Raw genomic sequence first — 15075 nt, 5'->3', positions numbered from 1 at the left:
AAATTCAAAAGTGCTTCGGGACACAGATATAACCTAGGGGACACAATGTCAACACTATTTCTTTGCATTGATGTGCGACTTTAGAGTTGACGAACTCCGGTGATATGCAAATTCCTTGCTGCAGACATTGCAGAGGACTTCATTTTATTCAATACTTTATTGTTATCAACACCATCAGGCCATTTTTTAAAAGTAAATGTTCCATTCAATGATCTAGGCAGCACATTTTCTTCTCTCTCCTTCATCTTACAGTCTTATGGTTACTGACTAGAACGGCTTGGGGTCAAAGGTCATACAGAATTGATTAATCTGCACTATTTTTTTTAATCAGTTATTTTGACAGCCCTACTTTTTAGTGTTTTTGATCAAATCCAATATAGCGGCCGAATCAATTATTGATGTCACAAGTTTGCATGTGTAGGTCTAAAGATCTCCTAAAGTATTACTAGATACCACTAGTAGGTTTTAATTCCAAACACATCAAACTTCAACTTGAGCTACAGGCGAAAATGCAGTTTTGCTAATTGCAGCGCCCCCTAGAGGTAAAAGGTCACCGATTTTTTTTTGTGTCGTCCTAAAAGGGTCATGAGTCTATGTTCATTTCTCAAAGTAAAGGATGGGTCCTTTAAAGCCGCTCTCTCAAGGACGTTATGCCATTGAATCTCGCCAAGCACTGTTCCAATGTCAAGGGTGTGTGGTGATTTTATCTAGACATAATAATAATACTTGTGTGTGTGTGTGCTGGTTTATTGGAAAACATTCCATTTACTATAAAGGTGTTGTTTGTGCAACTGTTATGCAACATTTACTGGAAGTCATGAGACTGAGCTGTCAAAGGCTAAGAGTGAAAGTAAAAACAGGGCCTGGGAAAGAAAGGTGCTTACCAGAAGGGCATAAATAGAAAGGACTAGCAGAAGAGGAGATGCAGGGACCTTCCAGGGAGGGGAAGTGAAACCAAAATTGGGATGACACATAGAACCAAATCAAAACATACCCTGCCTGGCAACAGATTACACATAGAACTTGATCACATGTATTCTGCCTAGCAACACACATTTTTTAATGTTTATATGAGAAGGAGTTTCCACCAATATCTCAAGTCCCAAAACGTTCTGATTGGCTAGAAGGGGCCTGGTGACGCTCCTGATGATAGGAACGCCTCTCAGGCCCCTGAGAGCATAAAAGAGAGAGCTCAGGCACATTCAGATCAGATCTCATCAGGGTAGCAGCTGCAACTCATCACTCTCTTGCCTGACGGTTCAGTCCTGACATTGTTTGGATTGTATCATCACTGCAATACGGTGAATAAAGGATCAACAGTCTTCAGCATTTCTCGTCTTGGTGTTCTCCTTCGGGTCTTTGACATCAGAGTGCTAGTTGGATTGGAGGTTTCGGGAAGTGGATAATTTCCACGACAGATCTGGAGGTTCCACCGAGATTTGAAAGGATTCAACAGGGGAAACAGTTCCGTCCCGGGTGAAGCAGACTTCTCCAGTGCAGCTCTCAGGGCCCAAAACAAGGTAAGCGTTTTGCTTATTATTAGGAGAGCTGTACTGTGGGAGTCGGTGGGTAGGCCGGGAAGGGGTGTTTTACCAGAATCCTCAAAAGAATAGTGGAGACACAAGACAGAGATTGGGTTGTACTGTTGATCTTAAAAGCGTTTTGTGATTGTGAAAACCGGTTAAAAATAGTTTTCAAGGAGAAAACTGAGTTAAATGGCCATGTAATGATTTCCAAGGAGGAAATCTAGTTTTCAAGGAGAAAACTGAAATAGTGTTTTGATTTCCAAGGAGGAAATCTAGTTTTCAAGGAGAAAACTAAAATAGTATTTTGTGTAAAGGGAGCACGGGCTGCCCTAAAATATATGTGTGTCTCAGAGAAAAGAACGGGTTAATAGGTAAACTGCAATATTAGCTGTGAGTTAAAATGTGTAGAAAAACGTCCTGAACAAAAAGGGTGATGAACAAAACATATTTTATCATAATTTGTTGTTGTTTCTGTAAAAGCTGAGTGTGCGCCGTTGTGTTTTGTTTTGTTGCCTGGGCATGGGCCCACAATAGATGCAAGACAAGTACACATACACATTTGAGGTAGAGGAGCTCGGCGAGGGAAGGAGGATCGTCACACTGACAGACGGACGTCAGACTCACATAATCGAAGCGGCTGCGGGCATTTTTATAAGAAGGTTGCACAACAACCATAGTCTGAACATAAGAAGATTGTTGCAGCTATTGGAGGTTTTTGCAGATGCCCCCCCCGAGCCCCGTGCTAGAGCAACGGTGCCTAAGCTTAGGATTGTGAGAGACCATAGGCCAGAGACCCTAGGAGAAATCCTTTACCGCCTTGAGGTTTCCGACGATTCAGGTGAGGGAGAGCCCGACACAGACTCCTCAGAGGAGTTCACTCCAAACAGTAGTGTGGGAGAGATAGAGGTAGACATTGGACAGGGGGAGGCCAGTGCCCCACCAGAAACAGGCTACAGCAGCTTAGGGTCAGAAGAAGAGGGGCGCCAGGAGCCAGATCAGGGGGGTCCAGTGAGAGCTCCAACTCCCTATCCAGGTAACACCGTATCCCACCAGTTGATCCACAGCCCATTCCGTATAGTCAATAGCCCAGCCACTCCCCGATATAACCCACCACCCTCTGTAAGCTACAGCCCAACCAATCCCCAGTATAGCCCAAGCCAAAGCCCCACTGTGTCTCAGCCTGAACAGGAGCCAGGACAAGAGAGAGAGCAGGGAGAGGTTCACGGCCCGGCTGAGCCCCAGTCAGTGCAGGATATAGAGCGGGAGGTGAGGGAGATAGTTGGCCGAGACAGAGGTAGGCTGGCCAGTTTTATGAGAGGGTCTTTGTCAGTGTCAATATTCTGGAACAAGGAAGGAAACAGCAGGGACAAGTATTCAGTTCACATTGATCAGTTTGACAAATACGGAGGAACCCACTCCAGGCTAGGCACCCGCGTAGCGCCATTGGCCCTGCAGACAGTGATAGAGCAGGTAGGAAAGTTTGTGGGGGTAAACACAAGGCCAGTGGTTGACCAGCTCTTTGCCCCACCTGAGGGCAGAAAGCGCAAGTTTGAGAGAGATTCTCCAGCTACAAGGAGGAGAAGGACAAATAACTAGGGGAAAGAAAAAAGGGGGAGGTACTGCTGCAAGACCTCTATAACGACTGCTTAGCTGAATAAAATTCCATAATGGCTGCTTAATAAAAACTTGTAATCTGCTGATTTTGCTTAAAGTGGAAAGTTTTGTACTTGCTTCAATAAATAAAAGAGGAAATAAAGCCAATAAATGTACTTTGTGAAAAATAAAATAAAAGGTTAAAGGATAATTTTGAGTGAAGAAATATTATTGAAAGGAAAGGTAAGGGCTTAAAGTCCCCACTGATGAAATAGCGGTGGTAAAATAAAGAGGATAGTTATAATAATAGATAAAAGTAAGAATTTAGAGAGAATAGGCAGAGTGACGCCCACAAATAGCGAATGAACTTAGAAAGTAAGTGGCATATCACTTTCATTCGACAGCGGGACAATAAGTGGTGCATATTCACAAGAAACCGAGAGGGCCTTGTGAGCGGTGCATATCGGTGCCATAGTTACACAGAGCTACTAGAGAAAGTAGAACATCTGATAGGGAAAGCTTACCCATTAGAATTAGGAACGCCTATGGACACAAGGAGTGACGATAGCGATACATCAGATTAGCAAAGCTCAGAAACTCAGCAGCTAGGTCCAGGAAAGACTGAGAGTATATGGAACATCAGCAACAAAACGTAATCTGGACCATAGATATCACTGAGTACGGCGAACACGATTGGAAAATAAGTATCCGAGACCGAGAGGATCGATCAAGAACAAGTGGGGTACGTAGGGCGGTTCCCCTTTGGGTGCAGATTCCCTTTCAGGTGTAGGTACCGGGACGAAATAGACGAGAAGGCAACACTTCCCCTGGTGTATGAGCTGACCCCTTTTACCCTGCCGAAGGAAGAACCGGAGGGAGCACAGCCCCAAGCAGCCGGGAGTGAGGAAGGGGCCACATCTGGCGGCTCGGAAATAAAAGAGACGTGGACAATAAGGGTCGCCGAAAGCGGGAACAGGGGGTGGAGCGTGAGCGCAATAAACAATAGAGGGGAGGTACTCGAGGGAGGAAGAGCTGAACTAAACACGGTCCTTGAAGATTGGGGAGAAGTAAGGGACACTATACTATATACGGTAAGCGACCTTCGACTGGACTGGGAGGAAAAGGACCAGAACAGGTGTCAGAGGGAGAGAGAGAGGCAAGACAGAGAGGACTCCCTCAAGTTCAGCCGAAGGGAAGAAGAAGACAGGGAGTTTGAAGGAGACTACTTCAAGTCTATATGGGGCAATAAGGTCTACCATTTCACCGAAGACGCCGACATCTAAAAGGAAAGTGACACATCAGACCAACAGAGACTCAAGAGCTCCGTGGACAAGGACAGAAAGGATTCTAAGAGGTGTATGGAACAGGGACAGCAGAACGTGCTTTGGGCCATAGATATCGTTGAATACGACGAACACGACTGGGAGATAAGCGTCAGAGACGGAAAAGGCCAGGAATACGTAGGATACGTGGGTAAAGTCCCCTTTAAGTGCAAATTCCCGTATAGGTGCAAGTATCGAGACGACATAGACCTAAAGGCAACGCTTTCTTTGTTGGGGGAACTAACCCCTAATAGCCTGCCAGTGAGGAAGCAGGAGGAACCACAGCCCCTCGCAGCAGGAAGTGAAGGAGGAGCTACATCAGGTGATCTGAAAATAAGAGAGAAGTGGACGATAAGGATCTCCGAGCACGGGAGTAACGGGTGGAGCCTGAGCGCAGTGAACGATAAAGGAAGGACATTTGAAGAAAGAAGAGGCAAACTAAATACTGTCTTCAAGGAGTGGGACGACGTGCGGAATTCTATATTATACTTAGTAAGCGACCTACGGCTGGATTGGGAAGAAAAAGACCAGAACAGGTGCAAGAGAGAAAGGGAAAGACAGTACAAGAAGGACCATCTTCTGTTCTGCACGGACCGGGAGGACATAGCAGAACAGGAAAGGAGAGACTACGGTTTGGACCTCTAAGAAGAATGGCGACCAGAGTAATGACACCCCTGGAGGAAGTAGTAAAGGAGAATGCCATTGCTGAGAAAGACGTAAAGAGCATCAACCATAAGTGGTTCCTAAGATACAAAGGAGACCACACAGCATGGCCAAAGGAAGGGTCACTCAACCCGACAATAATTGCGCAAATGAGGGAGAAAATTATGAACTACAAAGGCTATGACAAGAGCACACGGAGGCAGGAAAAGAGAGAGAAGGAGTTGAACACTCTGGAGGCCTTCGCAAAAATATCGGAAAGGAAGAGGAGGCAGAGGGCTGACCAGAGTGACACACCGCCCGACACTCCGCCCACAACGCCCATCACAGAAAAGTGCCCCCAACTACAGCCCACGAGAAGGGAACTGGATGCTTTGACTCAAACATCAGAACCGGGGGCTCCACCCATGGAGGAGCCACGTCCTCCCCCATACAGGGAAAAGGACAAACTATACCCGGATGTGCCACGAGAGGAAGATAATGCGCGGGAGATATTCCGACGCCTGGAGGAAAGAAACCCGCGGGCCCTGGCGATACAAGCACCAGTGTATGGACCACAGGCCCCAACGGTGCACCTGGCGGTGCAGGCCCCGCTAGTAGTGAAAGGAATCACCCTGGAAGGATCCTGCGCGGAGGTGCTGAAGGAAATAAAGAGGATAAGAAGAGAGCAGGCTCATCCCCAGTCAAGACCATCAACACCCCAACCGGCGTCTGCACGACCATCTCCACCATCATCCCCCACCGGGACGAACATCCCAGAATACCTCCTGGAGGGCACAGTGCCGGATGGAAGGAGGGAATGGACAGGAGGAGAAGAAGCTACGGAAGAGCAGGTGGTGAGTGACTTCCACGCAAGCACAAAAGGACATTGGGAGACAAATGGATCGATCTCCGGTAACCAGCCCCCAAAAGCCCTACTGGGAGAGCCAGAAGACGGGTGCGGGTGACCCGGAAGCTGAAAGGAGCGAACCCCCACGCCTCCCAGACCAAAGGAGGGAGCAGGCCCCTGGGGGGAGAGAAGAAAGACAGAAACAGTGGTTTGAAGAGCTGTGGGACCACCTGGAGGCAGTCATGAAAAAATGGATAAAGGCCACAGGGGAGGAGGAGAAAGAGGCCCGAGATGGAGAGGCCCTGGAAACCCTGGCCTGGGTGAGGTTGCAGGTGGACAAGGAACCTGTGATGGAGGGGTGCAAGGAGCTATGGCGGAGGCTCAAGGAATACATCCAGGCATGCTGGAAGGAAGTGGAAGAGGCCGTTAGACAAGCAGAAGACAGACACCGAAGAAAAAGAAAGGAGGAACAAGGGAGTGAAGAACGGTATGAGAGAAAAATGATGAGAATGGAAGAAGGTCTGAAGGAGTTGAAAGCCGCTAAAAGAATTGGATCAAAAGAAGGAAAGCTGGCCGAGAAGATTATGGAGGGAATAATAGAGGTGGAAAGGTGGGGAGACGGAGGGGCAGGCCCAGGGAGCACGCCAGAGCATGCCAAGTATAAAAAGGCCTGCAGGGAATGCTGCGAGAGCCTAAATAGAGAAATGACAGAAGTCCTGAAAAGAATGAAGACCATGGTAGCGCAAGAAGAAAGGGAAGGAAGGCTCAGAGAGGAAGAAAGGAAGAAGGATGAGGAACTGAAAAGAAAACAGGAGAGTAAGAAAAGGGAAAGCTATCAAGAACCCAGACGAGAGCCCTCCGAGAAAAAGGGGGCCCGCCGACTAACCTTCAAACTATCCTGCAGTCCAAGTACGATAGCGGAAGACGAAGAGGAAGACATGGACGGAGCAGACAGCCAGGTTGGCTCAGGAGAAGACTATGAGTCGGCGGAAGATGAAGAGGAAGGACTGGGTATCTTGGAACAGTACCTTGTAGAGCAAGTTCAGAGAGAACTGCCACAGGTCCCGCAAGAAGCGGACCCCGCAGTGTGTCTCGGCTGCGGAAGAACATTTAGAGGAGAAAAGGGTGTGAAGACCCACCAGCGACAAGTAGAGGCATGCAGAGGAAAGGCCGGAATGCTCCCAATGATGATCCCACCAAGTGTACTCGCCACAGGACTGTTTGGAATCAGCAGGATGAAAAAAGGAGTAGAGAAAGGCCTGGACGAGATCAGAAAAGGAGTGCGAAAGGGACTCAACGAGATTGAAGGAGGAGTCAAGAAAGGCCTGAAGGAGAATAAGAAGGAGTTGGAAAAACTGGAAAAGGAGGGAAAGAAAGAAAGAGAGAGGGCACGAAAAGAAAAAGAAAGAAAGGAAGCCATCCCAGAGGAATCGGACGAAGAAGAAACAGTTGTGATGGCACCATTGATAACAAAAAACCAGACGGCCCACTACCAGCCGTGGACCCACTCGGATGTGAATGGACTCATTTCACGACTTCCTGTCCTGCATGAGGGTGCGGGCCGATGGATAAGTCGGCTAGAATCAGAAACTCAAGGCCGAAATCTGGCCGTGGGAGACATAAAGTATCTACTCGGCCTGATATTGGGAAAGGCGGACACAGAGGCTGTACTGGAGAGAGAAAACCTAGGGCGGTTGATGAATGCCAACAGGGATGCCCTGTGTTTCGACAGTGTCCGAAATGATGTATGGAAAGCCTTGAGGGCAGCATACCCCAACCAGTACAGCCCCTCAGCCGTCTGGATAGAGAAGCTCAAAGATAGTGATAATCCCGCAGCCTTCGTGGAAAAGGCAGCGCAGGAATGGACGATAAGGATGGAACAAAGGCCAGAAGACTCAGGACCTCTCACCATGCAATTCAGGAGAGCGGTCATGGACGCCCTGCCAAAGGAAGTGAGAACACAGTTGGAAAATGACTGGCGCGTGGCAGCTATGCCCAAAGAGGAATTCAGGCTGGCAGTAGTGCACCATGTAACTCTGTACAGACAAGGGAAAGACAGGGAGGAGCAACAAGAAAAGGAGACCATAAGGAAGCTGACCCATGTGCAGCTCCAGGAAGCAAAGGGGGCAAAGAAGGCAGCCACCCAAGCTCCAGTGATGCCCACTACAGCCCCTGTCCCACAGCCACAACAACCAGTGGCACAACAACCAGTGGTACAACAACCCATGGTGCAGCAGCCAGTAATGATGCAACCACAGCCTGTGCAGCCCATGATGCAGACATGGCAGCAAGCGCCATATGGACCCCCACAACAACAGCAACAGGGACAACAATGGTACCAGCCAAGAGGCAGAGGAGGATCCCGCCAGGGAAGAGGAGGACAAGGCAGAGGAGGCTATGGAAGAGGACAATACCAAGGCCAGCAAAACCAAGGGAACAACATTGAATGTTGGATATGCGGAGGAATAGGCCACATCTCCAGGAATTGCCCAACAAAAGCCAGAGGCCAGAACAACCAAGGAGGACAGGCAAACCAAGGACAAATGCAAGGGGGAAATTATGCTCCACATCAAGGAAGAGCTCCACAGCAAATGCAGGCACCCTCTGGTCCAGTCTCCCCTTACGGGGGAAGCTGGAATTGACGAGGCCCAGAAAACCCAGGGGAGGGTCAGTTCCCCGCCCTGACAAGGGGAGCTGACGCAGAACCAATGCTGCAGGTTCTAATCGAGGGCATGGAGGTAGAATGTTTAGTGGATACAGGGGCAACGTATACTTGTCTTCACCCAAAAGATGCCCAACACCTCCCCAGGTCTTCAGGAAAGTTTATGAAGACAGTGGGTTTTTCGGGGAAAACGCAGCTAATTCCAATGACAGCCCCAGTATCAATCCAAATAGAAGACAAGGAAATCAGGATACCAGTCTTAATAGCAGAACACACGCCCGTCAACCTATTGGGACGAGATGCGCTGTGCAACCTAAGACTTCAAATTGAGTGTTCCCCAACAGGAGTACAGATAACAGGACTGGCAACACAAATGGCCCTAAGAATAAATGCCCCATCTCAAACTGAAACTCACCAGGTCTACTGGATTGGACGATTGGAACCAAACATAGAGCGAGTGGTCTACAACGAGCATGCCTTTCAAATAAACAGCCTTCATGCTCAGTTGAGGACGCCAAGATGCCCTTTTCACTGCACGATAAAATTCGACCAAACGCCAAACAAAGAGAGAGAAGAAAATTGGAACAGGGAAGTGGGCAAGTGGGGACGCATCCCACTTGACATACGCGCACTAGTGGTGGCCAAAGAAGGAGTAGCCGCTGAGGTGAAATTCGTGGAAGGATGGGATCTAGGCGTAATCTTCAACATGCCCGGAACAATGCCACACATCACCCTGAGAGTGGCCAGAGGTCACAGAGCAAGAGAAATGGGCCTAGTAATGCTCGAGGCCAAGTGCATCAAATGGAAAGATACAGGGAATGACCGACTACAAACGGCCATAAGCTGTGAAGGAGAACCAATGTTCAGGATAAAGTTGGACAGACCAGTCACCGTGTGGGGAGTCCCACAAGTGATCGAGATCATGGACACAGAACCGCAGGAGAAAGAGGAGATACCCTATGCTAAAGGGTGTCCATATGGGAATCGGTTCTGTCTCTACCGCCTATTCCCAGGAGCGGGGCGCCGCTGCTGGGACAAAACGAGACATGTGCCATTCAGCAAAGAAGATGCGGAGTGGAGCACATACATGCGACAGCTGTCATGGTGCCCCAAGAAAAGGGCAGCACAACCAGCAACACACTCCCAGGAAGGCCATCAGGGCGGACAAATGGCCTCGGAGGAGGTTCATGACATACCCTACGTTAAGGGATGCCCCTATGGCAACCCATACTGCATGTATGGTCTACTGGGAGGAGCAGGATATCGATGCTGGGATAAGGAGAACCATGTGCCCATCAACAAATCTGACCCAGAATGGGAGGAATACAAGAAGTACTACATAGACAATGAGACGGATAAAAAGGCAGGGAGGCCGGGACCGACCCCCTGGAAAATGATGATGCTACAAGAAGCGACAGAGACAGGCACCGAACGAACAGAGAGAATATTGAGAAAAGTGCCGCCTGTGGTATGGTCACAAGGAGATGGTGACATAGGATTGGTCAAGTCAGCAAGCCCTGTGGAGTTCAGACTGAAACCAGGAGCGACGCTGCCTTTCCAACCACAGTACCCCATTTCAGCAGAAGCAGCTGAAGGAATAAGAGGAACAATTGAAGATCTCCTGGGAGCAGGAGTCTTAGAGGAAGTCCCAAGTGCGAGGTGCAACACACCCATATTTCCTGTGCTGAAGGCAGACGGAGTGCGATGGAGAATGGTCCAGGACCTCAGACCTGTTAATGAACGCATTGAGGACTATCCAGCGGACGTCCCACATGCTAACGTACTGATGACCAACATCCCGGCGAGTGCAACAACGTTCTCCGCCATTGATCTGGTTCAAGCATTTTTTACGATACGAGTGGCACCCGCGAGTAGGGAGTTCTTTGCATTCAAATATCAAGGCAAGACGTTCCAGTATACAAGGCTCCCACAAGGGTTCAAGCACTCACCGCACATTTTCAACCAGGCGCTCAAGGAGGACTTAAAACACATCGTGTGCCGGAGCACGATTCTGCAGTATGTTGACGATGTCTTGGTATGCTCACCGGACCAGGAAACGTGTGAGAAGGATACAGTCCATGTGCTGACCGTTCTGGCCGAAGGGGGGTACAAAGCATCGAGGAAGAAGCTACAGTTTGCACAGCCCCAGGTGATCTACTTAGGTCGCCGAATTTCGCATGGGCACAAGGGCATCGCCCCAGAACACATTGAAGCAATTACCAAAGCACCGAAGCCAAGCACAGTAAAGCAAATGATGTCGTTCATTGGACTCATAGGTTTCAGCAGCGACTGGGTGGAATGCTATGAACAAAAGATAGCCCCACTACGAGCCATGATCGTGCAAGCTGGAACCAGCCACCTGAGGAACCGCCTCACATGGACAATGGATGGAAATGAGGCGTTTGAACGCATCAAAGGAGAACTACAGCAAGCACCTGCACTTGCACTGCCGGATTACGGAAGACCCTTCTATCTGTACGTGTCGGTCAGGAAGGAAGCAGGAAAAGACGCGTACATGACCGCGATCGTGGCACAGACACAGTGTCATGGGCGCGGCAAACAGGCGATCGCCTACTACAGCTCAAAGCTGGACGCGGTGGCCCAAGGCTACCCACCATGCTTCCAGGGTCTTGAAGCAGTATATTCGGCATACATCAAAGCTTCCAACATTACCATGGGATGGCCAGTGGTGATACACACCAGCCACGCAATAGCGCAGTTAGTGGAACAAGGGAAGTTCTGCGTGACGCCTCAGAGGCAGTTGAGGTACTACAATCTGTCACTCTGCCCAGATGTCACTATAAAGGCATGCGACACGGCAGGAAACCCGGCGGATCTCATCCCGCTTGATTATGAGGGCGAGCCACATGACTGTGTGGCGGACTCAATCGCCTTCTCCAAGCTGAGGGAAGACCTGCAGAGTGAGCCGTTAGGACAAGGAATCACCTACTTTGTGGATGGTTCTAGCCATAACTATGACAACAAGACGCATGCAGGATTCAGCGTAGTGCAGATGAAAGGTCCAGAAACCTTTGTGACAGTTATGAGCGAACCGTGCACACAACCATGTTCAGCGCAACTAGCTGAATTAAAGGCGCTGACAGCAGCATGTTCTTTAGCAGAAGGGCAGGATGCAACCGTACACACAGATAGCGCCTATGCCCACAATGTTTGCCATGTGCATGGCGCCCAGTGGAAACAGAGAGGGTTCAAGAAATCGGATGGGAGCCCAATACAGCATCTAGAGCAGATCCAGTTGTTGTTAGCAGCCATGATGCGTCCAAAAACACTCGCAATATGCAAATGCAAAGCACACTGTAAGGGACAGGACTACATTACCCTAGGGAATGCACAGGCAGATGAGGCAGCAAAGGAAGCGGCGTTAGAGGCTAGGAAGTTGAATACAGCCCCTAAATCCCCACAGGATAATGAGCCGCACAAAATACTGCTTAACAGGGCGATGCACAGTATGCCTTGCCCTACAAAATGCCCCTACCCCTACAATACGTGTATGTGGTGCTCCCAATGGTGTGATGACGACCATGAGCACCAGGTAGATCCCGCCTGTTGCGCGCTATGCCAGAGGGCCAGCTGCCCTGAGTGCTGCGACAAGCCTTGTGAAGCTAGATACTCACCGAGCGTAATTGATCGCTATTTCACAGCAACCGACACAGTGATACAAGCCCCAGTGGGCCGAACCTTGCCTGACGGACGAGCCTTTAGGATTGTGGATCCTTTGCTCACGCTTAGCGCTATTAAAGACGCACAGAATGCAGCTCCGCAGGCCGAAACATTGTTATGGGAGGAGAGAGGTGCGTCGAAAGGCAGGAATGGCGTGTGGAGGAGTCATGACGGAAGGGTGGTGGCCCCAAGTGGACTCCTTGATCTCCTCATTCATGATGCGCATGATGTGGATCATTGCGCAAGGGGGGAGGTCAAGCGACAGATACTTGACAAGGGGTTCTGGGCCCCATACCTTCAAGATCGCATCAATTACGTGTTAAGAAATTGCCACACTTGTGCCACACACAATTACAGAAACAACATAACAATAGGCATAGGACCACGGCCCCTGGGACACGTGCCACTCCCAGAGGGACCGTTCAAACACCTGGTAATGGACTACATCGACATGGGTCGAACGGTGAACACGTACAAACACGTACTGGTAATAATATGCCGCTACTCACGATGGGTAGAAGCCTGTCCAAGCCGAGGACAGGACGAGAAAACGGTGATTCGATTCCTAGCGAGGGAGGTGATACCCAGGTTTGGGATCCCAGAAATAATCAGCAGCGACAATGGCCGAGCGTTTACGGCCAACACATGGAAAAAGATTGCACAGGCGCTGTGCATCAAGACTCGGTTTGGTTGTGTTTACCACCCGCAGTCTCAGGGGATGGTCGAAAGAGCGAACGGAACGCTGAAGAATAAAATAGCGAAGATCGTCCGAAGCGCGCACGACGATCCAAATCTACCAAACCTAAATTGGGTTGACGCACTACCAATCGCGCTGATGAAAATGCGTTGTGAAAAAAATCGAACCACGCATCTGACCCCGCACGAAATGGTGACGGGGCGGGCGATGCCCACGCCACGGTTCAGAGGGGATCAGAGGCCCCCGCTGGAAATTCTAGAACAAGAGGTGAGCAGTTATATTAAACAGCTTTCTCAAGTTCACAGGGCAGTTTTCAACGAGCAGAAGAGAAGAGAAAGAGCGCGGGAGCGGAGGACTGAGCCAGGACCGATCCAAGTGGGAGACTGGGTGTACCTGAGGGTGTTTAAGAGGTCGTGTCTCGACCCCAGGGCAGAAGGGCCCTACAGAGTGACCCAGGCTACCCCCCGGGCGGTAAGAGTGCAAGGATCAGATTTGTGGTATCACCTTAACTCTTGTTACAGGGCGGTGCCACCAGAAGGAGCAAGAGGTCCAGAGGAGTCGGAGGACGATGACGGGGACCAGAGCCCGCCAGGACCCCCACCAGACTCCCCCGGGGAGGATGATGGTGGTGGGGAACAAAGGGGAGGACCGAGTACGCGTAGGAGTACGAGGCGGAGGATACTGCCGGCTCCTGCTGATGGCCCTGGGCGCAATGTACCTGGGGTGCCTGCTGTTCTCCCTCCCCTATCTGTGCCTACAGGTGCTGGCGATGCTGGGGCCGAGCCAGGCTCGAGGAGGAGAAGGCGACATCCACCTGAGATGGGAGCCACTCCCGAATCCCAAGTATCCAGACCTGCCACAGCCTCAACCAGCGGTGATCCACCAGCCGACCCTGCAGCCCGCTCTCACGCCACGGACGCACCCGACCTCACAGGAAGCGACGCCGAAGAAGCGCCGAGGCCGGAAGAAGAAGCACCGCCACCGCCACCATCACACCAGCAAGGGAACGACACCATCGACTTTGGGGACTTCTACAGCGACTGGGATTACCCATACCCAGCCGACGCCCCTGCCGACGACCAGAGTGGAGCACAGCAAGCTGCCGCAGAAATGGCCAAGGCCCTCGACGCACTCAGACTACCCACTGTCCATACGCCTCCCCCCCGGACACCTCCTCAGCAGGGCTCGCGGCTTCCTGCGGAGCCTGTGGTGGAGAGGCCGACGGACTCAGGGCACAACACGAGCGGCCCCCACTCCGGGGATGACCGCCCAGGGACCAGCCAAGAAACAAGACGAATTCTCCAGAGGACCAACTGGGGCAGTTCCCCCAGTACCCATTGGACTGGAGGCTTCGAAGAGGCCCTTGACTGGCCCCTCCCGGGCTCCCCGGAGAACGACGAGAGCGATGGAGGGGGCGCAGACTGCCACCCCCAATGACGCTCTGCGAGGAGACGGAGAGGAGATGCTCGACGACAGTGCCCTAGACACGGACAATATTCTGTACATAGGAGGATCAGGAGATGAGACACACACACCAGAACCAGAAGCATCGGGAAGTAACGAGTACATCCCGGTGCTGGACAATGCAGTGACTCAGAGCAAAAATAAGAGCAAGAATGTAAATAGTACAGGCATGCTTCCCAAGGTCTTGGAAAAGGAACAGGTTAATGGGACTCAAACCAAGAACAGAAGGAAAAGATCCACGGGCGCTTTGGGCGCCTGGGAGAATAATTCATGGATGCAATGGGCCAAATACACAGCAAAGACAGTAAAACCAGAAGGAGGGTGTTACGTGTGTTCGGCGGTGAAACCAAAGCTGACAGTGCTGCCAGCACCAGGAACTGGAGAAGAAGATATAGTGCACCAAGAGTCAGGGAAGCAGTACACAGAAGACAAGTTCTCCCCGTTTGGATGTCTCGTGCGACTGGGAAGCGAGGAGCTACGGAAGATATGGACTAAGATAGGCCCATTATCCGGAAAACAGACAGGGAAAGCGCATGAGCTCCAGCAGAACGAGGCGAGGTGCAGGAAGGACTACCCAGGCATGGGGACCAGGGTGATAAAGAAAACCCATCATCTCTACGAGATTCCAGAGGATGTAGAGT

The 15075-nt window shown here is 50.6% G+C and overlaps 1 protein-coding gene across 1 annotated transcript; it reads left to right on the top strand.

Moving 5' to 3' along the window:
• The first annotated feature begins 1479 nt into the window (after positions 1 to 1479).
• Positions 1480 to 14407, top strand: LOC143138771 (uncharacterized). Its single transcript, XM_076299156.1, has 2 exons — positions 1480 to 1520; positions 13492 to 14407. The coding sequence occupies exon 2, from the start codon at positions 13790 to 13792 to the stop codon at positions 14405 to 14407; it is 618 nt and encodes a 205-aa protein (XP_076155271.1). The 5' UTR covers positions 1480 to 1520; positions 13492 to 13789.
• The last annotated feature ends 668 nt before the right edge of the window (positions 14408 to 15075 follow it).

This window comes from Alosa pseudoharengus, unplaced genomic scaffold (assembly GCF_046254945.1).
Source record: "Alosa pseudoharengus isolate Yale_2024_CS ecotype anadromous, Long Island Sound unplaced genomic scaffold, YU_APseudo_1.1 YU_APseudo_1.1_scf_10, whole genome shotgun sequence".
Classification (NCBI taxonomy): Eukaryota; Metazoa; Chordata; class Actinopteri; order Clupeiformes; family Clupeidae; genus Alosa; species Alosa pseudoharengus.
The sequence above is the reverse complement of the archived record's forward strand: the minus strand, read 5'-3'. Positions and strand labels throughout refer to the sequence as shown.

Bases quoted from the DNA above. Each gene is read 5' to 3' on its own strand.
- LOC143138771 (XM_076299156.1), top strand. From the start codon at position 13,790: ATGGGAGCCACTCCCGAATCCCAAGTATCCAGACCTGCCACAGCCTCA.